The sequence below is a fragment of the Echeneis naucrates genome, chromosome 16 (genome assembly GCF_900963305.1).
Source record: "Echeneis naucrates chromosome 16, fEcheNa1.1, whole genome shotgun sequence".
NCBI classification, from domain to species: Eukaryota; Metazoa; Chordata; class Actinopteri; order Carangiformes; family Echeneidae; genus Echeneis; species Echeneis naucrates.
Window position 1 is genome coordinate 7079206 of NC_042526.1, and position 24921 is coordinate 7104126.

At 41.2% G+C, this 24921-nt stretch overlaps 1 protein-coding gene across 2 annotated transcripts in view; it reads left to right on the forward strand.

Moving 5' to 3' along the window:
• Window positions 1-24921, forward strand: part of btbd11b (BTB (POZ) domain containing 11b) — a 56386-nt gene that overhangs the window by 14645 nt on the left and 16820 nt on the right. For both annotated transcript variants that reach the window (XM_029523592.1, XM_029523591.1), the window contains exon 2: window positions 21848-22015. In XM_029523592.1, the coding sequence (XP_029379452.1) occupies window positions 21848-22015 (168 nt within the window). The remainder of the gene's footprint in view (window positions 1-21847; window positions 22016-24921) is intronic.

The window sequence follows — 24921 nt, forward strand, 5'->3', positions numbered from 1 at the left end:
TCCCGAACCAGGTTGAGCACTAAACCTTGTGCTGACAACAGCAAGCTGAATTGTCACTTTTACCTGTTGTGGTGCCGGTTCTCCAGGGGAAGGAGATTAATATGTCACACTATGGCTCCGCTCCCCAGCCTGTGTGCCCTCATTACAGTCTCTGCTGTGTCGTCTTTGCCCACATCCTCGGTCTGATCCAGCTTTGACTTAACTCAGCTTACTCCAAACCGCACTGAAGTAAGAATACAAAAAAAAGAAGAATGATTTTTTCCTTATGAAAACTAAAATATTTACTCTTGGCTGTTGTTACTCTCACTGACAATCTTCCTCTATCCAGTATTTGTGTCCCATAAGGGAGTACTTTTGTTGAAGCATCAGAAAGCATTTTGGGATGAAAGTAGAATCAGTGGAAAAAAATAGGAATCCATTGTTGCTGGAGAAAGAGAGGAATTATGAAAGACACATACCTCCGGTAGAGAACTTGCTTCCAGAGGCCGCTGCACACCATCCAGATGGCTGACGGTTCTCTGCATATCTGCGGCTGCTGTATTGTGGACTGTCGTCTCCTTCAGTCGTGACACAGGTGGACACCAGCATGTTCATGGGGTTATAAGTCTGTGTTTGATCAGCGCGTGTGAGATCACTGAATGATCGTCATGAGATGCGTTCAATTATTACAACAACTGTTTTATTACACTCTTATTACAGCAACTCTCAAACTAACTGGACTGCACATGTAAAACATAAAAAAAAAAGAAAAATATAGAATGTATTCAGACATGACAGCTTAACAATCAGCGGACTTTGACATGGAAAATTGATGTTGAGCTGGGATTGGATACAATATGACAGTAAAACTGACATTGGCAGAGATAGTTTTTATAGATTTTCTTTTTCGAAAAATTTTCACAGTTGTTTTCGTTTTTTGGTTGACTCCCCGTGGAGACAACTCTGTCACATGACAGCCATAAAATAGAAACGGGGGGTTGAAGGAAAAGAGCGGAGGAGGTTTAATTTCTGGAATCTCACAAATAGCATATAAACTTCATTTCAGTGTCCATCTGAAGGAGGCCTGTCTGCTTTCTGTCTGTATGCTAAAAATGAAGTTACAAGAAGGTTAGCTTAGGTTAGCGTAGTTACTGCAAACAAATGGAAAAAGCCTGGCTCCTTTGAAACAGTACCCTTAAATCTCACAAATAAAAACTTAATGTCAGTTTGTTTAATTTGCGTGAAAACAAACCTGTAAAGTTCATGGCTGCAGCGTGCAGATGTGAGAGTTGTAGTATTTTCTCATTTAATGTCTCAGCAAGAAATAAAGATATTTCCAGAAACCTTTTTCTTTGACATTCTTGGCATTAAAACTTTATTTTAATTTAGAATGAAATAAAACAGATCTTTTAAGAAGGGATTACCTAACCTGTATTGAGTGGTTGGAGAAATGCTAAATGAAATCAGATGTTCAGATGACATAAGAGTATCCATAAATATAGTGTGCATTTGTTTTTAAGGCAAGAGGATAATGTTCTGCACTGTGTGGCAATGGGCTTGACTGTTCTTGAATACATTCAAATATAATTGATTCTACATTAATCATTAATTGTTCATAGCATGGCAGCGTAGTGGTTATCGCTGTTGTCCCACAATAAGAAGTTCATGTGTTCGATTCCCGGCTTGGGTCTTTTCTGTGTGGAGTATATATGTTCACCTCGTGTTTGTGTGGTTTTCCTTTGGGCACTCCGGTTTCCTCTCACTGTCTAAAGACATCATGTTTGGGCTAATTGGTGTCTCTAAATTGTGAGTGTGAGTGGTTGTTGGTCTCTGTCTGTCTCTGTGTGTTGACCCTGTGATGGACTGGTGACCTGTCCAGGGTGACCCCGCCCTCGCCCAAATGTGAGCTGGGATTGGCTTCAGCACCTCCCGTGACCCGTGACCACAGATAAGCGGTTGAAGATGAATGAATGAATGTTCGTAGGCAGGTGGAGATATAAACCGCAGAGAAAAAAAGCTTATGATCAGATGCTCTAGTGGTCAGTCTTAAGAGGATAACTTATTTCAACATTAGTAAATCCATTCTTACAGCAGAGGTTTGGAGCCACAGAGGGAAAAGAAAGCCAGAGCAGAAGAGGGAAGTAGACACACACCATCAAGCCACCGGTCAGATTTGAACAGGGCAAAGTCTCCGTGGTGCGCCTAATACCAGACAAGCTACCGGGGAACCTCATGAGAAAGTGGAAGCTCACACCTCTGTCCACCTGTTTCTTGTTGAGTCATCCTGCCCTCTTTCATAGCCAAGGTCTGCAATACTGTCTCCCTTTTATGTTTGATTAAGGGCAAGAGCTACTATTTAAGGCTTTGGACACCTGCAGGTCAGAAACCGAACACACCTACAAAGGGAATCAGCGTGTGACCCTTTGAACTAGTTCTTCCTCCCTCTGGTCATCCGCTGCCTTCACTGTGCTCTGATGCCGTTTCTGCCTTTGGTCATTACTAGTTGACATACAGAGAATATAGCCCGGCAGGTGTGATGGATGGCGTCAGATGTCTTTCTGCCTTTGAAACACTAAATAATCATCACAGATGAAAAGTGGACGGTCAGAGAAAAGTCATCTCTAGTAGTTGTGAAATGTGCATTAATATTATTCAGCTGTCTGTGGCACAACAGGAGCATTAGCATTATCACAACCGCAAAAGGTTGGATCAATTTTAAAATAGGGAGGTATTTTATGTTCACTGTGAGATCTCTGTCCTATGTTTTGGATGAAAAGGTCAGGTTTCCCAAGCTCCTCACAGAGACGGAATGAAAAGGAAGAAAAAAGAGGGAGCGGGAGGGACTGCGCCCTGCCTGCATGCTGTAGTCATTAGTTTGTGTGGTAGGGAGCTTTATTGCTTCCCACTCGTGTTAAGTCAATCCAACAATTTACTCTGCTGCCCCTACTCCCTCTCCCCTGTCAGTTCCATGTACAACTGTTATGTCTATAGACGTTTCTGGTCAATCAGTGCAATGTTCTGGATGGGTGAGCCAGCGGTCTGTCAGCCCTCTGGTTGAGGCCATGGTGTTCCTCCAGGCTACTTCAGGGTGGGTGTAACTCTTCGTCTTGGATCCCTTAACTGAAGGGCTGCAGGCCAGTGGCTAGGACAACCTCCAGCTATTGATGTCACCCTCGTATCAACATCCTCACAATTTGTGCTCAGTTGTGGGGTTTGTTTCTATAGTACAACAGTGGCAAATCCATCCGCGCAATTTGCAAGACTTCCTTTGTTCCCATGGCCCTATTTTAGCCTGCATCTTGCCACTGGTTGCTAAACATAAGCAAAGTTAAACGGGAGACAAACACAAGATGCAGTGAAATGTGGCGGCCCTTTCAAACACTAATTACAGGGGTCGACAACAAAAGCCTATTTTGGTGCTGTAAAAGTTGCTGACCTAGAGCTGACGGGCAACGATTGTGTTTCACGCACTCCTGCAGGCTGTTCTGTGCAGCTCACACAGCCAGGAGGCAGACACACTATCACATTTCTACCAGAGGGCGTCGGTGACAATGCTCAAACCTTCACATTGTATTTTTGTCTCTTCTGCATCTGGGCCCTGACGTCACAAGGTCACCACTATAGACACCAGAAGCCTTTTTACAGCTGATTGATCGTCTCGTCTTGGCAGCTTTTATCGCCATAATATTTGAAAACTGTGGAAATGACTGACATTTCCTGGCCATGTCGTCTCCAAAGCCTCCCAGGTCTATTGACTGTCCGTCACTGTCACCCTGTTGTCATTGATTTTTTTTTTTTTTCTCTCATGATTTTAGCACCCCACTTCCCCTGACTCAGTCTTTTATTCCCTCAAAATCTAATTTCACGCTTTGATCAACTTTCATTTGATCATTCTGGTCTCACGTGGTTCCTAATGAAGTTTTGTTGTAATGATTATTATTATTATTTAACAAACAGAAAAACATTAACAACATCAAAATTCATTATGATATTTTCATCCTTTCACAATATGTCACACTATTACTTAAGTAAACTTAAAATGGTAAGTAATCCAGTGAAAAACAGATTCAGATCAGATCAGATATATCCTGAGAGGTATGAGAGGTGATGGCTGATGACTGTGGTGTAAAATCAGTTACAGGATCCACTGGCATCTTGCCTGAGCATGCTGGAAAATGTTTCATCTTATAACTAAAAAAAAAAAAAGAAGAAAAGCAGTCTTTGTTCTGTCACATTTACATTTACAAATATTTAATACAAACATATTCACTAAATCACTCGCAGAAGGAATAAATATGAGGTGAGAACATTTTACATTAAATTTGAGTGCTCTCCCTTCTCTGAGTGTCTCTCCCCCTGAAATTATTTTCATACTGTAACCTAAATTGTATGCATGTGAAGTAAACCCCTGACGCTGCCAAAGCTTTATGTCATGTTCACCCAAAATGTGAATAAGTATTTATAAGTTTATATACGGTATGTGGGACGGTATGGCACAGAACCACAGAGTCACTTTCATCCCATCAGAGTGAATTATTCACAACTGTGGCTTCACAGGGCAGAAAAACGCACACACACACACACACACACACACACACACACACACACACCCACAGATCTCGTTTTGTTGGTGCTCGTGTGCATGTTCACACACCTACACATGCACACGACACCACTCACTGAGCGTGGATGCCATCTGTTGCAAAGACATCTTCTGCAGAGTCAGATTACCTGCCATTTAGGATGAGGAGCTGAATCCTGCTTCAGTAGCAAACGCAGAGCAGAGTGTTATTTTCTGCTCATGACCCTCAAGCGTTTTCTTGCATAAAACAAAGTGAATCCCCCTCATCTCTCCATACTGGAGAGGTCTTTGGTGACTTGAGCCTTGATTTTATTTTGTTTTCACATAAGTACGTAAATGGACCAACAACACCATCCCTTGAGGGGGAACATGAACGGCTTGCTAGTGATTCTTTGGCAAATGTGACTTCTCTGCAGGGTCTGAGTGGCACCGGTGCGGCACAAGCTGCTATTCTGACGCGAGCCCTGTTTCTTCTTTTCCATTCACACACTGAATGCCATCTTCAGTACTGATGCATTCAGTAGACCATTTCCCTGCAATTTCACTGACTTCTCCTTCAAATGCTCACACCAGAAATAAGCCATTAAACTGGTGCTTCAAAGATCAGACGCTCGTATACAATTTTCTTGTTAATTTGACGTTCAAATCACCTAAATTAACTTTATTGATCTTTGGAGGTGGACAGCAATTGGAGGCATGTTAATCAGACATCCCCAAGCATCTCCACTGCTTTTAGTGCAGTTTTTTCCATTTAATCACAGACCTGGATGATTAACAATGCCATTGTTGTAGATTATTTTGTTTTAATTTGTCCACTTTGCATGGATTTGCTGTGTTCCCTGCATATGAGTGTGTGTGTGTTTGTAGCTTTATGTGTGAGTGTGTTGATAATTCTCATCCTATTTTCAGCACAAATGCAAACTTGACTTTGCTTGTGTAGTTTTTCTCCCTAAAAAAAGGGAAACATGGATGGAGTAATTGTGAAACGCCACAGTGCCTTTACATTGAAAGCCATCAGTGATCTCAGAAATAAATGTGATATGAGTGGTGTGAAAAAGAAGGTACTTTATAATTGTAAAGATTTTACCTGCTGTAGAATGGAGGCCTTTAATGAGCGTTTTCAAATTTATCTTTAGGATTAAAATTTGATCAGATGATGTAAAAGTATTAAAATTTGATTATATAATTTATAATTTAAAGCATAGTTTTTCCCTGTGATTACTCCATCGGGACTAAAATGTCTCACGAAACTTTGTTTGTGAACACCTTTATTTCTATGTAGTTATTTCTACATTGCTGTAATATAAAGGCAAAGCATGGCTGGTTGCAGCTCTAGTTCCTCCAGTGATGCATGCCCAATCATACAACGTTAATTTTTGTGCTCCCTCATGTCTGAAACAACACTGTGTGGTGTAAATCAATTGGTCTTCATTTGTTTGCTTTGTGTTGGTGCCTGGCTGTTCGTCATTGCTGAATGGCAGCATAATGTGCTTTTTATTGGGAGTGGGCGGAGAAGACCGCATGACTGCAGAGAAAGAATCAGTGAATGGCTAAATTCTCACCAACTAGAGCTCTTTATTTCAGGGCTTAGAATCCTCTCATTGTGAACAATAATGGTGGAAATAATAAGAATAATAATAAGTTTTAATTATAAGCACCTTTCAAGACACTTGAAGACACTGCACAATGAACAAAAACAACAATGAAATGAGTACACAATACTAATACAAAGTGGTGGTGCTTGTGCGTTTACTAATTTAGAATTTATAAGTCAAAAATGAATGCGTCATATGAATCCATTAATTGACAGCAGGCTCTAATCATAACTCAGTTAACATATCCAGCAGACGAGATCAATTAACAAACTTTAAGTGGACTCTTCCGACACCAAATATTAGACTTGCATAGTTACATAGAGTCTGGAAGCTCAGGCAGGGAGGAGAGAATAATTTACTCCTCCAGTTCTTACATTTTCAATTTAACCAAATAATACTAAACTGGCTCTGATTTCAGCACAGCAAAATCAATCGCATGCCAGATCAGAAAATACTACCAATGAAGCGCAGATTCATCCTCAGCGACTAATTAATAGGCCAATGTGGACAATTTGAGGGGCTCTAAATGGAATATAATGTGTCAATGTTTTCGTCAGTCAGTGTAAATATTAAGTTGCCTCTTAGTGCGAAGGTGAGTGTGAGTGATTGTTGTCGGGCTACTAACCGGTTCAACGTGTCCCACTCTCACCTATTTACTTGTTTACAATCTCCAATCTCACCACTAGATGCTACTAAACCCTACATGCTGATCCCGAACAGTTTCTGTCATTATTTCTAATGCTTTCATGCATTTATTTTCATTTTCAGACTAGACATTCTGTTTGCCGATATTTCAGTTTCAAAATCTATTATCGAGTAAATAGGAGTCCAGAGGTCAGCACCTCTAAGGTTAGTTAGCATGTTAATCTGAACAAAAGACACAAAGTAAAAAGATGATGTCATGATCTTGGAGGTCTGGACTGTTATTACACTGCGGGGCCAGAGCAACACCACTGTGAATAACTCTTAACAAGAGCATATATATCCTTAAATGTTGGCCTGGAGCTTTCAGTAATTGTGCTCATGATTTTTCAAGCAACAAATGTGAAATACAAATTATGTCCTATCAACACAGCACATATTATACTTGCAAATTCAATACTTAAGCAAGAATCTTTTGTTCAGACAAACAATTTTTTGGATTATTATTTTCTTTCAAGTTATCTCGTGTCTGTTTACTCCAGAGACCGCGGCTCCGAGGCACCCACTGCTGCCGCACACATTTCTTCTGCTTTGACTCCGAGTCACTGACTACAACTGTAAAAGTTGACTTTGCAACAGACTGTCACTGCGCAGCTTTCAGTCGGGCTTTCCAGCTCTGCCGCTTCACCTCTGTGTACCCGATTCAGTAGACCTAAGCATTTTTCTTTCATACGCCTCTTCTGATAACATCCTCTCTTCACACAACCATCACACACAATTTTTCACAACCGGCTCTGCTGTCTGACTGCAACACTAAGTCTGGCTATAAGGTGTGAATTTTTTATTTATATATGTATTTTTTTTTCTCCAGGACTGGCAGCTCTCACAACAAACAGATTCCCATTTCCCTGGTTGCCTACCTGCCCCGGAAATTCACTGCCCTCATAAAAGTGTAATAACTTTCTTCCTGTGAGCTATCAAATAAATTTTTAGCCATTTGCTCTCAGCTCTATGAGCTCAGGGTTATGTTGCAAAGCATACTGGGAGAGACGTAATGCAGTCGAGCTAAATGCTGCTGCAGAAGAACAAGCAAAGCCCTCACCTACTTTGCTTTTCCGGCTACACTGAGGGTAGCATATCCCGGCTGCCATTTAATATTGCTTAATCTCGCTCGTGCTATCTCCACATCCCAGAAATCCCTGCCTGCCTCTGTTCTCTCACCATCCGCTGTACAAGACAACAATGTCACAAAATGTCACATCATTTCACTTTATAATTGCTCACATTTTTTACTTAAATCTACTACTTAATATTTTCATGTTTCATTATTATTATTATATTCATTCTTGCTGAGAATCAGAAAAAAATTCTTTCCAGGGGAAATGGTCCTCTATTGAAGTGATGTGTGGGAACTTAATGACAATGAATGTTATTTAATAATATATTATTATTATTATTATTATTATTATTATTATTATTATTATTATTATTATTATTATTATTATTATTATTATTGTTATTATTAACAACAACAACAACAATAATAATAATGACAAGAATGCGATAAACTTAGCTGAAGTATCAAAACAGATGTCTTGGTCTGGTAGATTTGGCTGGGGAAGGTAACTGTTGCTTGATTGGTAACAGGATTACCTGCAGAAAAGTCTTCAGGAAGTTACCGTTATTTTTAGACAGAAGCAGGATAGTTGTTCCAAGTTTTGTCGCGAAGCTAAACTCTTAGCAGCTGCTGGCAGTTGTATTTATCAGATCCAACTCTCAGCAAGAATGGGCATGTATTTACTTATAATAATCCTATTATTATAAAAGCCTGTATGTATGAGATGAACAGCCACATAAACAAAAGTGTGATGTTCTCTCTATCTTCAGTATTTTGTTTCTAAAACAATCAGTGTTGACGGGAAGGGTCCCTGTTGAGGATATATAACCCTGCCCAGACAGCACAAAGGCAGGTAATGTGAAATGACATGAAGGGATTCATATAGATACCAAGCTTTGAAATCTACCGAAAGGATTCAAAGGATGATTAGTGATCGTGTGCAGGCCCATCCATCGTAAGGCAGAAAACACAGCCCTGCTTATCGAGGCAGCTCACACGCTGTGGGGCACTTCATCGCAGTCACTGTGCACAAACGTGCACTAATACCAAAGACAAACACTCACGGGTCACTCATGGGTGCAGTTCAAGAGGGGGCATTATTGGTGAAAATAAAAAGAAAACAAGTAAAGGCCCCAAGTCTGACTTTGCTATTTCCTCTGTTTGAAACAGGCGGCTGAGTGTTTCAGAAAACCTTAGAAGGAAGATTTCAGTTCAAGGGTCTCCACCATTCATACACCTTCCATCAAGACCTTGGCTGTAATACCAATGGCAGCAGAGTCAGCATTACATAATCCTTTTGAGTGTCTATTGTGGAAACAGAAGAGACTGCTCTTAATGGTTTAAAGGCTCTAAGTAATGCAAACAGAGAAAATCAATTACAGAGCCCATTTCTTGCAAGCAAAGCAACAACAAGACATAAATGAAGAATGGATGGCAGCTTGTGCAAAAAAAACAAAGCAAAAAAAAAACAAGACCCTATTAATACTAGTGTGGAGACTTTTCACCACAAGTCTGTTGACAGCGTGATATTAAGCTGTGAGTGGCCTGTGGATATTAACTCTCCCATTTTGCTGAATAAGACACAGGACTCATAAGCCTTTTGCCAGGCTTATGACTGCATGGGCTCTCATGTCGTTTGCCTCCTCAGTGCAATTAATAATGACTGCCTAAAAAGATTTTTTTTTTTTCTTGCAATAACAGTCAACCAGTCATGCAATGAATAATGCCATTGGCATCTTCGTGCTAATCTTTCCTGAAACTCCCTGTACTTGACTTGCATTAATGCCTCACTGACTCGCCATAGATGTTGGCCTGAAGTGGAGCAATGAGGCAAGCAGAACATTTGGAAAACAAGTTAGCACTGCACCCATTTGGGATTTTGGACTGATGTATCTCATGCATATATCCTTCACTTATTCCTTCTCAAAAGCACCACAAGGAGGATAAATGATACCATTTAACTGTATTTCTTGATGATAAACTTGAGGTGTTAATGCATATGGACACACTTCACAGAATCTCATATGAACCGTCAGCATTTTCAAAGTGAAAAGTCACGTGTGGCCCTCACAAAGGCTGACTCACTTTAAAGTCAGACCATCATTCTCCATGAAGAAACTTATATTCAGAAGACTCGACATTGCTTTTTTGAAGATCCACTTTTTTGAACTAAGCTTTCTGAGTTTGGCCAATTTCCAGCTTTGACTATGCAGCCAATTGTATTAAGCTGCACTGATGCAGTGGCACAGACAACTAAGCAGAAAAACTACTTGTGCCTGCCTCGACTGGGCTGGGATGGGTAGTCTGGGTTAGTCCTGGACTCCACACAGCCCCAGGGCCGCCTGGGTCTTGGCCACCATTAATTACCACTAATGAGTTGAGCATGAATGATCTGATGGTGATGGACGGTGCATCCCTTTCATGGAAAAGGAAAGATAGAGGATGTGGAAATGCTGTGATGGTACATGTGGGAGAATGTGGCTGCACTGGTTAGAGGGTGTAGCTGCCGAGATATTTTGATGGTGAACGTGAATTATCACTGTGGGAAGAAGAGTACAAATACAATAAAGTTGTGAGTTTCCTGGTTTGTATTCATAGAGAAAAAGCTTCTGGAGAGATCTTTTACAGTTTAGAACAAACTATGATCTTGAGAAGAGAAATCTCTGAATGACAGAGATTGAATTGTGAGCTATTTGTGTCTCTGAAAGACTTTGGAGTCAACCCCACCTCAGGAACGGAGCAAAGACTTGAGAACTCAACTTGGCCAATTCAACAATGGCTTCCTTTTTGCATTTATATTCCTGGCATGCATTGCATTTGAATCTAACAACTCTGCAGAGTGAAGCTGGAACAGAGTAAAAAAAAAAAAAAAAAAAAGCAGGGCACTTTGTGTGTGTGTGTGTGTGTGTGTGAGTGAGTGAGTGTGTGTCTGTGTGCACATATCACAGATGTGTCTACTGAGGTGTGTGTGAGCGCGGCGTGCACATTCCAGCTCCATGCCTGTGTGTTTGGATTTGAAGTGGCTGCTCCCTGCCAGCCAGCCAGCCAGCCAGCCTCCTCCGCCCTCTGTGAGCTTCCCACAGCGGAGCCTGTGTGCTTCAGGGAGAGGGTGGGAAAACATGTGGAGGAGAACCTGGAGGAGCTGGAAGGGGGAGATCAGGCCTACCTGCTGCCTGCAGCTGACTGGAGTCAGTTGGCGCAGGGCAGACACCCAAAATACGATAACTTCAATATTTGCCTTGGCTCAGTTTGGGCGTTCTGTTAATGGATGTTACTGTCAGTGTGGGCAGTGATGGCTTTAACCTGCAAAAACAATCCTGCTTTGGTAACACATCCTTGTTGGAAGCTTGTGCGCTGCATGCAGTTTGCTTTTGCTGATTGCTATTTAAGGCAGCAACACTGGTGGGGTTCTATCTTCGGAGTTTTGTGCGTTGTAAGTATAAGGAGACACAATTTCTGTCATGCAGTTTGCATGACTGCTGAAGTGAGTGATACTGCAAATTGCTCAATTACAGCTTGGCCTGGATTTTCACCCCTGAATATGAATGCAATCCATCACACACAAGACTTAACAAAGAGAGCATTGTTTTTTTGTCAGACTTTCCCCGTTTTCCATAATAAACAATATATTTGAGGTTCCTGGAGGGCGTCCCTCTGTGGCTTAGAGCATTGTTCAAAATTGAATGACAGAGATATTTGTTAACAAAGGCCCCTGAACAGTGAGCGTCATCCCCTGGAGGAGGGGCCGGGGGCCGGGGGAGAAGCAACAGGGAGCATCGCACAGTCCAGACCTCATCACTCTCTGCCAGGCATGGCCCATTTCCAGTCAGTGTCTCTGCTACATGCAGCCACTTTGCAAGTCAGAATGATAAATGACGGTAGATGAGTTAAACAATTAAAAAGCAATCGGGACCGCTATGCCTCTTAAACTGCTGGTCTCTCATCATGACACGGCTTAAGGGGGCTAACAAATCAACATTTAGAGGAGAAATTTGGACAAATTGCTGAAGCCCACGCTGTGATGTTAATAATCACTATGTTATGAGAAGTAGTGTTGCTTTCTGACTTTTGTCGACTCACCACTGTGCTGCTTGGCCGTGTTGACTGTTAGCATATTGAATGGTTTAAATTCAGGCTGATAAAAACCATAAACATGCAGCATACGTTTGGATTCATGAACACAAACCCATACTCAGTGACATTGTGTCTTTATTCTGATATGGACAGGACCAAGTGAAGACTGTCAGGGCACGCTCATAGTTTTACACTGCGCCGGCTGCTTTCATGCAGGTAGTTCACTGTTCTACCTCCTGTGAATGAGTAAAGGCATGCGGATGACGTGACTCTGTCGAGGCAGCGGGTTTTGGTCTATCTGTTGGGATGACGTCAGTTTTCAGAATATTTCCACCAGTTTGTAGACTCCGATTTAAATTCATCCCAGCCCTCCCCGGTGTGGATGAATTTAAGTCGAAGCAATTTTTATTTATATAGCACCAAATCCCAAGAGAAGCCATCTCATGGCACTTTTCATATTAAGCAGGTCTAAGACTGTATTCTTTATAATATTGATGACGGACTGCCAGAGTCCCCACCATGAACATCCACCTGTTCACCATTTAATGATAATGACAATGATAATATAGATAACAGTAAAACTAATACCAATAATAATCAGAATTATTATTATAAGACTCCTACTTTTACTACTGTTAACTATTATAATTACAATGATGAGAGTAGTCGTGGCAGCAGGTGAAGGGGAGGATCATGTGGGCAGTAGGTAGGCTCACAGCCGGGAGCTTTAAGGGAATAAATAAACATTTCAAAAAAATTCACAGGACAAAATGGATTATACTGTATATACTGGTCTTTCATATTTTTCTTGTTATTAATAAAATCCCTGAAATAAACAACTTGGCAATAGTGGCTAGCGCTGTTGTCTCACAGCAAGGAGGTCATAGGTTCGGTTCCCGGAGTTTGCATGTTCTCACCGTGCCTGCGTGGGTTTCCTCCCACCGTCCAAAGACATGAAGGTTTAGGTTAACTGGTGACTCTAAATTGAGTGTGAGTCTGTCTCTGTGTGTTGGCCCTGTGATGGACCTGCGACCCGTCCAGGGTTTGCCCCGCCCTCACCCAGTGTGAGCCTGGATTGGCTCCAGCAGCCTCTGTGACCTGGAAACAGAAAAGCAGTCGAAGACGAATGAATGAATAAAAAAACAAACTGTGTGTTATTACATTTCTTGATGCTTTCTGTGGCACTATTATTCTTCATGACGGCACACACCACAAAATGAAGTGAAATGATTTCTGCAGATATCAGATATTTCCACAGAGTACTGTACTGTAGTTTTTATCGAGCGTTCCTCCAACTGGAAGAAGCATCCCTTTTTTGTAATGTGCACGTCACCTGGTACAGCAGTGTAGCTCGTTTCATAATTTCTTGACAACATTGGAGCTCTGTGACACGGGAAGCGTGCTTGTAGGATGGCTTCATCGTCGGCTTTGGTCCTTTTGTGGCATTTCTTGCCAATAAGAAAAGAAACCAAGTCTCCAGAGTTATCATTTTAAAAGTCTCAGCACACGATATCCCTCACCCTGTACACCCTCCACTGAACAGATGCCGTGGTGCTGGGGATTACAAATCCCGGTGTCACCGTTTCTTATCATTGATTCCTCATGTCCATGACTTTTCTGAAATGTTTTGCGCCGATACTTTGAATCACCCTTTCTTCTCCTCATTGCAGATGCCCTCCTCATCTTACTGGACGTCCTGTGCCTTTTTAAAAGTGATGCTTAACGAAATTCCATTGAATATTAGGCAGTACAGGGTTGGGATAACAGCTACAGCAGTAGTTTGTGTTCAGAATCTGTACGGTGACAATTTACGGTTACACAAACGTCCAATTCAGAAGTACTCATTTCACAACTTCACTTGTTGGCAAACACTCTGAATACTACATGAGAGTTGTGGTTTGTTTTCATTTTTGACCAGCACTTCATGGTAACATGCTCACACACACACACACACACGCAGAGCTACGTAGGAGCGGACATTCATACAGGCAGAGAAGCCCTCAGGATTTGTTATCATATATACTCTGCACTCTGCTTTCTATTTATGGCGCTGACTGAGTTTTGGTGTCTGACAGCATCTTCACTGTTTACAAGCTCAATATGATGTCACCCCTTTAAAATGACTCAGAGGAAAACTTCCCCTTGCGGCAAATCTAATTTTATGACATTAGTCATATCCTTTAATTACTCGAGCGCCCTTAGTGCTAAATGAGCAATTGCTTCAAAGCATTGGTGCATTTAGCAGCACTGCTATGTCTGTTTGCCAAAAGTTCAAAAGCTTTTCATATTATTTGAGGCAGACATTTTTTTCCCTCCCCTCCCCATATCAGATTAAATAAAATGATTGTATGGGAAAAAGAAATACTGTACAGCTGCTTTTCTAGACTTCACCAGAAGCTCATATAGAGGTAGTGTCGGGTGAGCAGAGAGATTACGGCTCAGTGACTTCAGATTTTACCCTGCTTCTGCTGATTGCCAGTATTGTCTGGAAAGCATCCTGCGGGAAGTGTGCGACTCATGGATATTACACACAGAGTTATTACCCTTGACAGAAGAAATGAGATGAAAAGGGAGGAATAATAGCAAGAGAGCTGCTACCTCGGGGTGGAAAAACACACAGCCTGCAGAAAGGCTGGTTTCCCTCGGATTGGAGGAAATTGCACAAAGTCTAGTTGTGCCCCTGCTGTGCATCGGTCACCCGTCTCAAGTCCTGTTTCTGTGTGCATTTAAGTGGAGGATGTTTTGTGTGACTAAGACTTGTGTAGTATGGGCTTGCCCGTGCATTTTTGTGTCTCTTTTTCTCTCGCTCTCTCTTTTTTTTTTTAGCTTTTTTTTTTTTTTTTATCTTTTGGTTCCTTTGTGTTGCTATTTCCAGACATTCAATATATTCAGTGGCCATAGTCTCAGCTAACCTGCTTTATCTCCATTACGTCGCTTTTCTTCCTCTCTGTCAGCATTAGACAGCTGATACTGACTAATAAGCTCTGCAGAAGATTTCCTTACAGAGGCAGAGTGATCACTTAGAAAATTAAATGCCAAATCAATGATTAAAGTGATAGTTCAGGTTATTTGTTGTGGGGTTGTGTGAAGTACTTATCTACCGCCGGTTTAATACCTGTAGTAGATACAGATCTGTGAAGCTGACAGATGCAAAGCTGTGGAACACAAAAACGTGCGTGGACATTGATCGTGAGCATGAGCAGTTGTTGCTGTGATAGACTGGTGACCAGCGTCGGGTGTAGCTTGCCCTCAGCTGGGATTGGGTCTAAGCCCCCCCTTTGATGGATAAGTGGTATAGATATTGGATGGATGGCATGCATGGCTACAGTCTGTTTGTAGCTTTTAACTAGGTGTTTGCCAAAAACTCAATTCATATAGGAATCATTTACTCATTTACTACAATTCAGAAACGATTTAAAATGTCCCAAAATATATATATATATATTAAAAAAAAAAACAAAACAAAAAAAAAAACACAGGCTGTCTGCCTCCATTGTGATGTCCTGACGTCACCACAGAGCCGGTTCTGCGCGGTAAGCACCAAAACAAGGAGGAAACTACAAGGCCGCTTCACTGGTGGGGCGCGTGCATTATTAGACCCCCTCTGAGAATTTTCCTGACAGATATGTTCCTTTTTATTCGTCATCTAGTCTCTACTCTCTGCAGCGGTCCAGTCTCTGGGCTGGTCTGGTCTAATCTCTGGAGGGATCTTGTCTTCGGTCTGCTTTAGTCTCTGGGGAGGTCCTGTCACCGGTCTTGTCCGCTCTAGGTCGCCGTTCCTTGCTGTAGCCCAGTCCATTACTCATAACCAATTAACTTAGACATGTTCAGGTGCCCGCACTGGGAATCGAACCGTGCCCACTGCGCTCAAGTCACCACATTAATTAATTAATTAATTCATTCATTCATTCATGGGTAGGGGGCGTGCTTTCATGCAATAATTCCATTTAAGCATGGATAAATGTTTAAAACTGAACAAATGTGAAAAAGGCACTTTAATGTCTCCATTTCTCAGTCTGTCTTGTAAAGCAGACCGGAGAGATCACGAAGATCCTTTGCACACCTACAGATTGAAGCAGAAATCATCATGAATCAAATCGTAGCCCCAAAAATCGGAATCGAATCGAATCACGAGACACCCCTAATATTAACTATTTTCTGTGAGCGTCCATTAAACTTTAAAGTGGCTAAAACATGTGGCCCACCAGTAAATCGGTGAGCCCTTTCACATTACCTGTTACCATTCGTTCATTGTTAACTGGAAAATATTAATTAGTAAAGCTTTACTTGAGAAAATGGACTAGAACAGCTCTGTAATTAAACGGCTGCAGAACTCCAGGAAGTGATGAGTGGACTGAATCAGACTGTGAACTGAAAATTGCGTGTCATCAGATGGGCTGGCCTCAAAGAGTCTCAGTGAAGTGTGACTTCAATTAGCAAAATATAATGCAATAAAAGCTTTTGCAACAGGGTGACAAGATGATTAACTGGGTTCTTTGAGGCCCCCGTCTCAGCAAGGAGAAGCGTCACTCAATTGTCCTTGAAGATGGTAGACGCTGACTCTCTCTCAGCTCCCAGAGGCACTGCTCTGTATCTGACCTCCAACGTCCATGTGCAGCAAAGGTGTCCAAAAAGAACAAGTAAAGAAACTACCTTTTTGTGTTTATGATTATTTACATTTTAAGGCCATCGTGGGGGAGAGGTTTGAAATGCTAGCAGAGGGCTCTCCTTTCTGAAGCTCTCAGTGCAAAGAATATATTTAAACATTTCCCTTGGTGGTTTACTCTGACATGTAGGAACACAACAGGAGGTTTGTGTTTCTTTCAGTAAGATAACAGAAAAACTTTTTTTTTTTTTTTTTTTTTAAATTAAAATTTTCTGAATTGAGGACAACAGGAGCTCCATCTACAGACTGTGATTGCACAATAAGAATTGTTCAGTTTTGATTTCACTGAATGACTCATTCCCTCGACACATTGAAAGAAGACATTAAGTGCCCGGGATTATAACTTTTTAATTAATAATATGCATGTGTGGCAGCTTTTGCGTGCGCACACAGCATTGTTTGTAATGGTGCTGTTATTGACTTGTTTGTAGCTCCTGACTGGATATTAGCATTCGTGTTTGTGGTTAATCTGGTCTTCACTTGCCTTCCCCCTCTTTCAGTTTCCTAATTAAAACAGACATCTGCATGTGCGCATGTGTTTTCTCACAGGACTCGTGGTTGTACAGTTTTCTTTTATGCTCCTGCGGCTGGTTAAGGACTAACCAATTAAAGACCTGCGGCTCTCTCAGACCATACTGTGGTCACCTGGGAACCCAAACTGAAACCGTACCTCAGGAGATTTACAGTCTGCCCGGGCAAGCCAGCACAGTTTCATATTCCTGCCTCAATTTCTACAGCTTGACACATGAAGAGGATTGTTCAGTCTGAACAGAGCGTGCAGTTAGAGTGCAAAAAGCATCGTAACACATCTCGGCATACATCACTACTCCGTTTCCCACTTTCCATCTCACTATGTCTCCCTCTATGATCACTAGCCGGTATACATATGGTAGCCATCTGGCCTGGCAGAACAGAGCGGGAGCCTAGAGTGGGGCAGTACTACTGTGATCCATGTACAGCAACAACACGATTAACCCCTTCAAGACATAACGCTTCACCGAAAACAGCATTTGTTTTTTGTTTTTTGCTTTCACTTGGAGTATGTTTGCGTCAGGCAGCTTCTATTTGTATGAATCTGTAAACTTTTCTCCTTTTCTTGCATTCGGTCACTCTTCGAATCGAAGGCTGCACTCAAGTCTGATCTCGACCAGATCTCTGCAGCGTACCCGTCTGAACTGTACATTTCAGATTTTATTTTATTTATTTATTTATTTATTTCAATCAAGCCTGTATGTGTGTCTCATCTGAGTTTTCCAACCTCAGGTCGACGTTCCCTCAGAGCTGCAGAGTGTGTTTAGGGAAGTGCACTTCTCTCTATGTCCTCTCCAAAATAGATTTAAGTGCCGGGTAAAAGCCACATTGAGGTCAGTGTCTTCCTGCCCCACTGCTCTAGTCAACCCTGAGACAAGAGTGGATGTGAGCTACAGTAGTCTGCCCTCGGACAGACAGACAGGCAGAGTAGTAAAGTTATTAATACACACAATTATCATCTGTATGTAAGATCCAAAAAGATCAACAAATAAAAAAAGAACGTATTTATGCATGGAACAAAAAAGGAATAACATTCCAGACTCTCTTAAAAATTATATTAGGGAAAAATTTGGCATTTTTTAGAAATATGCACATTTGAGCTCTTGCCAAAAATGATGTATGAGACATTTGATACCACGCTTATGTCTTAGCATCATTTAGTTTTTCTCACTTTTGTCTTGTCTTAGTTTAGTTTGCCTTATTTAGTTTAGCATAGCTCAGCTCACAAAGGCATGGTTTTGTGTAAAGATGTAAAAACACACACATAGACTTCACTAGCAGAGAAATTCCACAAGGTAGATTTTGTTTTGCTTTTTTTTTTTTTTTCCTGACCGCTCGCTCCAGTTGTTAATAAGTGAGTTTAAAACGAGTACATTTGTTTGTCCCCCTTTTTCAGTAATGCTAAGCTAAGATAGCTGCTATTTGTCAGCTCTAAGAATATTTCTAAACATGTTGTTAGTTCAGCAGTTTTACTATGTGTGTGTGTGTGTGTGTGTGTGTGTGTGTATATTTTGCAACATTTTGAAGTATGCTTCTTACTGTGCACTGCATTTGCTGTCTGTCACAAATATGACTAAGGTGCATTCAGCAACATCTTAAAGGGAACTCTGGTACTCATTACTTCTCCTCCACTAGCAGCATCTTGCCTAGAGCCTCCTCTCCTCCTCTCCTCTCCTCATCCTCTTACCTCCTCAGTAACACTCAATTGCTGCCGTAATGCAGGACGCAGTTAAACACACATTCAAATACATTTTGCATTCTTTATATCATGGTTTTTAATTCATCCATCACCTACCATTTATCCATTTCTGGGTTGTGGGGGTTGCCAATCCCAGCTCACATTGGGCGATGGTGGGGAACACCCTGGTCAGGTCATCAGTCTATCACAGGGCCAACACACAGAGACAGACAGAGACCAGCAACCGCTCACACTCACACTCAGACCTACGGACAGTTTAGATTCACCAGTTAACCCAAACATGATGTCTTCATGGAGGGAAGAAACCCAGGCAGGCACAGGGAGAACATGCAAACTGCACAGAACGGCCCCAGGCCGGGAGCCGAACCCACAACCTTCTTGTTGTAAGGAAACAGCACTAACCACTATGCCGCTGTGCTGCCCTAAATTCTACTTTCAAACCTGGAAATATTACATATGGAAGATTTCTGGTGCAGTGATAACGATGAGGAAGATACAGACAAGTGTTCTCCTCACACAAACACACAGAGAAGGCAACTATGGACATTAGCTGGCTTGTATGCAAGAGCTCCATCAGTCGCTCCCTGAGGGTAAGCTGTGCTGCATTAGGACACAGAGAGCGAGTGAGTCACCTCGCCTCAGTCCATACTGAGACCATTCAGCACTCCACTGTCAGCCGGTCCTTTTATTCCTGTGATCCAGGGTTAAGGAGCTGGGCAGGGAAAAGCTTAAATGTTCTTTTTTTATAATTTTTTTTTTTTGCCCGCAATAAATTTATTCAGTCACAGGCATTTTGAAGCAAGTGTTTTGTTATGTCACAGCAGGCAACTTGACACTAATTACATGAACAATGACCCTGTTACTGTCCCATGTGGCAGTGGGCCCACTCGCACATCGCCAGAGCTTTGAAACTGACAAGGCAAAATGTAATTCAGCAAAATTCTGTTTAATTTAATTCTATCTTAAGAATAGATGCTAGATATATTAGATGTTTGATTTTCATGCTGGGAATCCATAGAGTGAATTCAAAGTACAGGAGGAGCTTGCAGGTTAAAAGTAAGAGTGATTTTCTCAACCTGTTGCCCATTATAGTTACAATTATGGGATCTGCAGTGGGATGCTCTGCAAAATCACACCTGGGGCCTTCAGTCTGTGAACATCAAAAGACGGTTGATTCCTGTGGTTATGCTGTGAGTGGGCTATTTACTTTGGTATGTAATTGTTTGAGAACAAAGTGGGAGTGAGGAAGGTGCCAGGCTAGCCCTCCTGCTGCCTTAAACGGTTTCAGATGGATTTCCTGGGGGTTGCACAACAGCTCACTAAAGAGGGCACAATGTGAGCAATAAAAGCAATAAATGGGCAGTTTCAAAGTGATCCCTGTAGACAGGTTCCTGCAGTAAAACAAAGAAAGTTTATTTCCTTCATAATTGATCACGTTGGCGCGTCTGGAGCTTTGGCTGAAAACTGATACGTGACACAGGTGCAGTAAGTGGTGATGTGTCCTCATGAGCCATGATGGTTGTCAGTAGTAACCTGGTCGGATGTGAACAAAGATGCAGAAGAGGTGGTGTCACAGCTACTGCTCTGCTCCAGTAGCAGCTGCTGTGAAGGTTTATAAGCTAAATAACGTGGAGTTATTACCAAGAAACCTACTTCCAGATGTTTTTGCCCCGCAGTTTTCCTGCTTGTGTAATGTCAAAAAAGCATGCACAGAAGTTTGTTTTCAAATCAGCAGATTTTGATTTAGTTTCTTTATTTTGAAAGGGACTGATTGATTCTGACACTGACCATATTTTCTGTATTGCTAGGGAATTTATAAAAATTATTGGGTTGTTGAGAGATAGAGTCAACAATTAATTTCACAAAAATCCTCCTTAAGGCACGCAAAAAATTTTGAATGGTGAACTGGAAGAGCATTACTGCAAATACATAAGTAATACCATTTGATTCTAAAAACAGCAAATCTTAATTTGCGGTTATTCATAAAAACACCATCTTGACATGACATTGATGTGTGATCTAGGAGTCAATGCAGCAATTATATTTTTTCTTGAGGCCTCAAAAGGCCAGCTGAATTAGCAATGTAAAAATTATGGCACACAGAACCAAATGAAATATCTTTGCAAAAGATTTCAGCCATTCTCAACCTTGGAAAAAAAAAAATCACCAGCCTTCAACAAAAGCAATCAACAAAACATAACATTCCCAATTTTATGAAAGTCAAGGCAGTAACTTAGATTCTGTCTCTCTCTTTTGACTGCCTTTCCTTGAAAGAACATTTAAATGAAGATGAATGAAGAATGTCACCTTTGCCAGAGGCAGCGTGTGCCTTGAATTAGTAGCATATTATGAGAGAAGAACCATTAAAACCAAAGCTACTTAAAAAAATAAAAAAAAAGTGATTAGAGGGTAAGTAGAGAGTCAATGCTTTCAGCCTTTTCATTAGCTGACACCCTGCAAACAGTAGGAAGGAATAAGGAACTGTCAGGAAGGCAAAATGGAGAGCTATGTGCCTTGTCACCCTCAGAGTGAGGAAGAGTAACCAACTTCCAGGGGTGTGAATAATGAAAACGCATTTAAATTATTACACCTCTTAGGAGAAATATGACAGATGCAACTAGGAGGCATAATTACTATGTCAAAAGGCATCTGTTGTCTCTCCATTATTCTCCACAAATAATTATTAACGGTTTTGTTTTTTTTTAAATTATCACTTGTTGAGCATTTTTATTTTTTCATTAATAATATTCATACATCATCTATAAAGCCTATCCGTGCGCAGGATAATGTTTCTCACATGGCCTTTGACAGATATACACAGGGAAACAATGAGACTTCACTGTGAGGTCATACAATGTGTTGCACCGTATTCACATGCCCTGTAATAATAAAAAAATAAAAAACAATACATGTGCATTAACTGCAGAAATCAGGAGTAACAGTCTCTGTCTCTCCCTTCCAGGTGTGCTCAGCCTACCTGAGGGTCTGACTCTTCAGAGGGACCAGCAGCAGCAGCAGCAGCAGCAGCGAGCAGGAAAGGGTGCAGACGGAAACGTTTTCAATCAGTCTGAGCTGCGGTCCATTGAACAGTGCTTACTGGCAACAAGAGTGGGCAGCATCTCTGAGCTCAGTGAGTCTGTGTGTGTGTGTGTGTGTGTGTGTGGAGGTGTAGGTGTGACTGGAAATGTCTGGTTTGATAAATGTTGACCCAGCGTTGACCCCTTCCTCGCTACACTCTGAAGTCAGAGTGCCCCGGAGCAGGGCAATTAACAGCCCCGTTCCTCTGGTGAAGCTGCTCAGTGGTCACCACTGTCCGTCGATGTTTCTTTCAACAAACCCGTTTCTGTTTCAGCACAATACCTTCAGTAACGGCCGCAGTTAACATAAAAATGGTTTAGAAAGCAGAAATTAAAGTTAAAGCAGAAGTGTTATAAACAACAATAACAATGGCTCCGGCTCACTCAAGTATCCCAGTTAAGCATGACGCCAACACACTTAACATCAGGATCCTGAGGCAGCTTCAAAATATGAATTTTAATATTTATACTTGTGCGTCTCTCACTGTAGCGAGTCCCAGTGTCTTTGGTGAAAAGGCGGTGAAGTGGAGGAGCATATTAGTATCTCGTGCTTTAACTGGGGTCTTCAAAAGTCACATATCAGTGAAAGAATTGAATGTCCAGACGACACACATGTGAGTATGAGTGTGAGATAGGATGATGCTGAAAATGACTATTTGAGGAAATTGAATCTTAAGTCTGCATCTACTAGGCTTTGATCAATATGGCTGGAAGCTATCAGCCCAGAACCTGGACTTTTGGGCTGATAGTCAAGGGTTTTAAATTAGACGATTTTGGTGCCAAAAAAACAAACAAAAAAATCCAAAACAAAACAAAACAAAACTCCATGCTCAGTACACAGAACATTGTTCTTGGTCTGAAATCCCTTTGAAAATAATTTTCGTACAGGCCTTATTGACATCCTTACATGGATGTACATTATGTGTTCATGGTCCTCTGAGAAAGAATCCTACAGATTTTGCTTCTTCTTAGCTGCATTTTGTATTTCGTGTTGATAATCATTTGTTGTTGTTTTTTTTAGGATTATAAAATGCTTAATTTAGATATTAGATTGAAACCACAACTGGAGAACCACAAACTGAGACTATTGAGACTCTTCCAATAACATCATATTTGTTTTCTTATTGATTTCATTTGTTTTATTAAACATATGCTGCTCTGGTAAACTAACTGCACCTCTCACGAGTTGGATAGCAATTTTGGCTGTCTGATGTTTAATAATTCACAATTATTGAGCTGCTGTAAAGTAAATCAGTGCATCATTTATCGTCATTCATTCATATATTCGTCTTCTACCACTTATCTGTTTTCGAGTCGTGTGGGCTGCTGGAGCCGATCCCAGCTCACATTGGGCGAGGGCGGGGTACATCGTGGACAGGTCGCCAGTCTGTCGCAGGCTGCTTAAGTAAATGTGAATCAGTGAGAGCAACACTGTCAATGACAGCAGCTTTGATGAACCAGGGCCATTTTACAAAATGATTTAAATCATAACTCAAAAGTACTTCAAAAGTTAATTGAATCTCTGTCCACTTCCAATGTTAGTCATTATTAATTATTAATTAATTAAGAATTATGGGCGCCGGAATGATTTCTATATGGGTTAGGGTTAGTACAGTAAAACGTCATTAAGTTCGACTTTAGGAGTCCATTTTATGGAATATTAATAGGTTTTATGCATTGATTTTTACCCTCCTGTCCCCAAAGTAAATACAGGTTTTACACAAAGCATCCATTTGAGTGTCTACTTCGTTTCTGTCTGTTTTGATTTTTTCAGACAAACTTCTAAGCAGTCACAGTAAATTTGCTCTGGCAAGCCGTGTTGCAAATCACAGAATGCATAACTACATGTTCTTCCCTTTTATATAATCAAACATAACGACAGAATCAAGATGCTCATTGGAAGGGATAAACTGTTTTGTTTGTGGATGCATAGCTCATTCCAGAAAACACATCTATACACTGCTGCATCCACTAACGGAAGAAACACAAATTCACCTCATGCACTTGACAATACGCTACGCTATGTTACACAAAAGAAAAATCTTCAAGCCAGACATTGAGGAAAAAGGTCAAAGTGCGTGTTTCTGTTGTCATGGCATCCTTATGTCAAGGCTGGAAAAATTTTGCCCGTGCAAACATTTATCATCAGAATAAACAGTGAGCCAATTCCTCTCAGAGTGTTTCTCAAGTCGGTCGTGTCGGGGTGTAGCTCTGAGGCTAGTCGCAATCACTACTCTGTCCATGCTGTATTGATAAGGTCAAGCAAGGACTCATTCTGCACTGTTGACACTGCAAACACACCCTGAGACAACAGAGCAGCCTGTGGATAATAGCAGAGCTTAGTGCAGTGGTAATGCCATCAGCTCTGGAGAGGAACTCTGTAAATAACTATAGGATCTGCAAACAGACACACAACTCGAGCTATAAATTATAAATAACTGACCAAGGTAGAAAAGCCAGCCAGATGATTGCCCTATCAGGGTGTCACGTAGAGCATTTGCAGGAGAGCAAATTAAAAGAATGAAACACAAGATGGATTTACTAATCAAATTAATGGACTACTACTATCACCTCTTCGCGATTGTTTGCCTCTGCCAACCAGTAAAGTTGCAGTTGGCATCTATGTCCACACAAGGTCGAGTGGCAACCCATATTTGGTGGATGTAATGGAGTTGAGAAGGAATGAGGAGTAGCTTCCTCTTAATGGACACTCTGATTTATGGTCTGTTTTCCCCAAAATGGGACCATAATTTAAAGAAATTAACATAATGTTTTATCGAAGAAGACGTGAAACTCAACTCAGAGACCATAAACGTGTTAGGAAAATGTTTGCTGCGGTAATAAATGAAGTTAGAAGTAGGGGCCAATTAAAATGCTGCGATTTACACTTTATTTATTTTTTATCTCCTTAATTGTGTACTCTTATTTTGTCCCATAGCCACACCCTTAAGCTGCCATC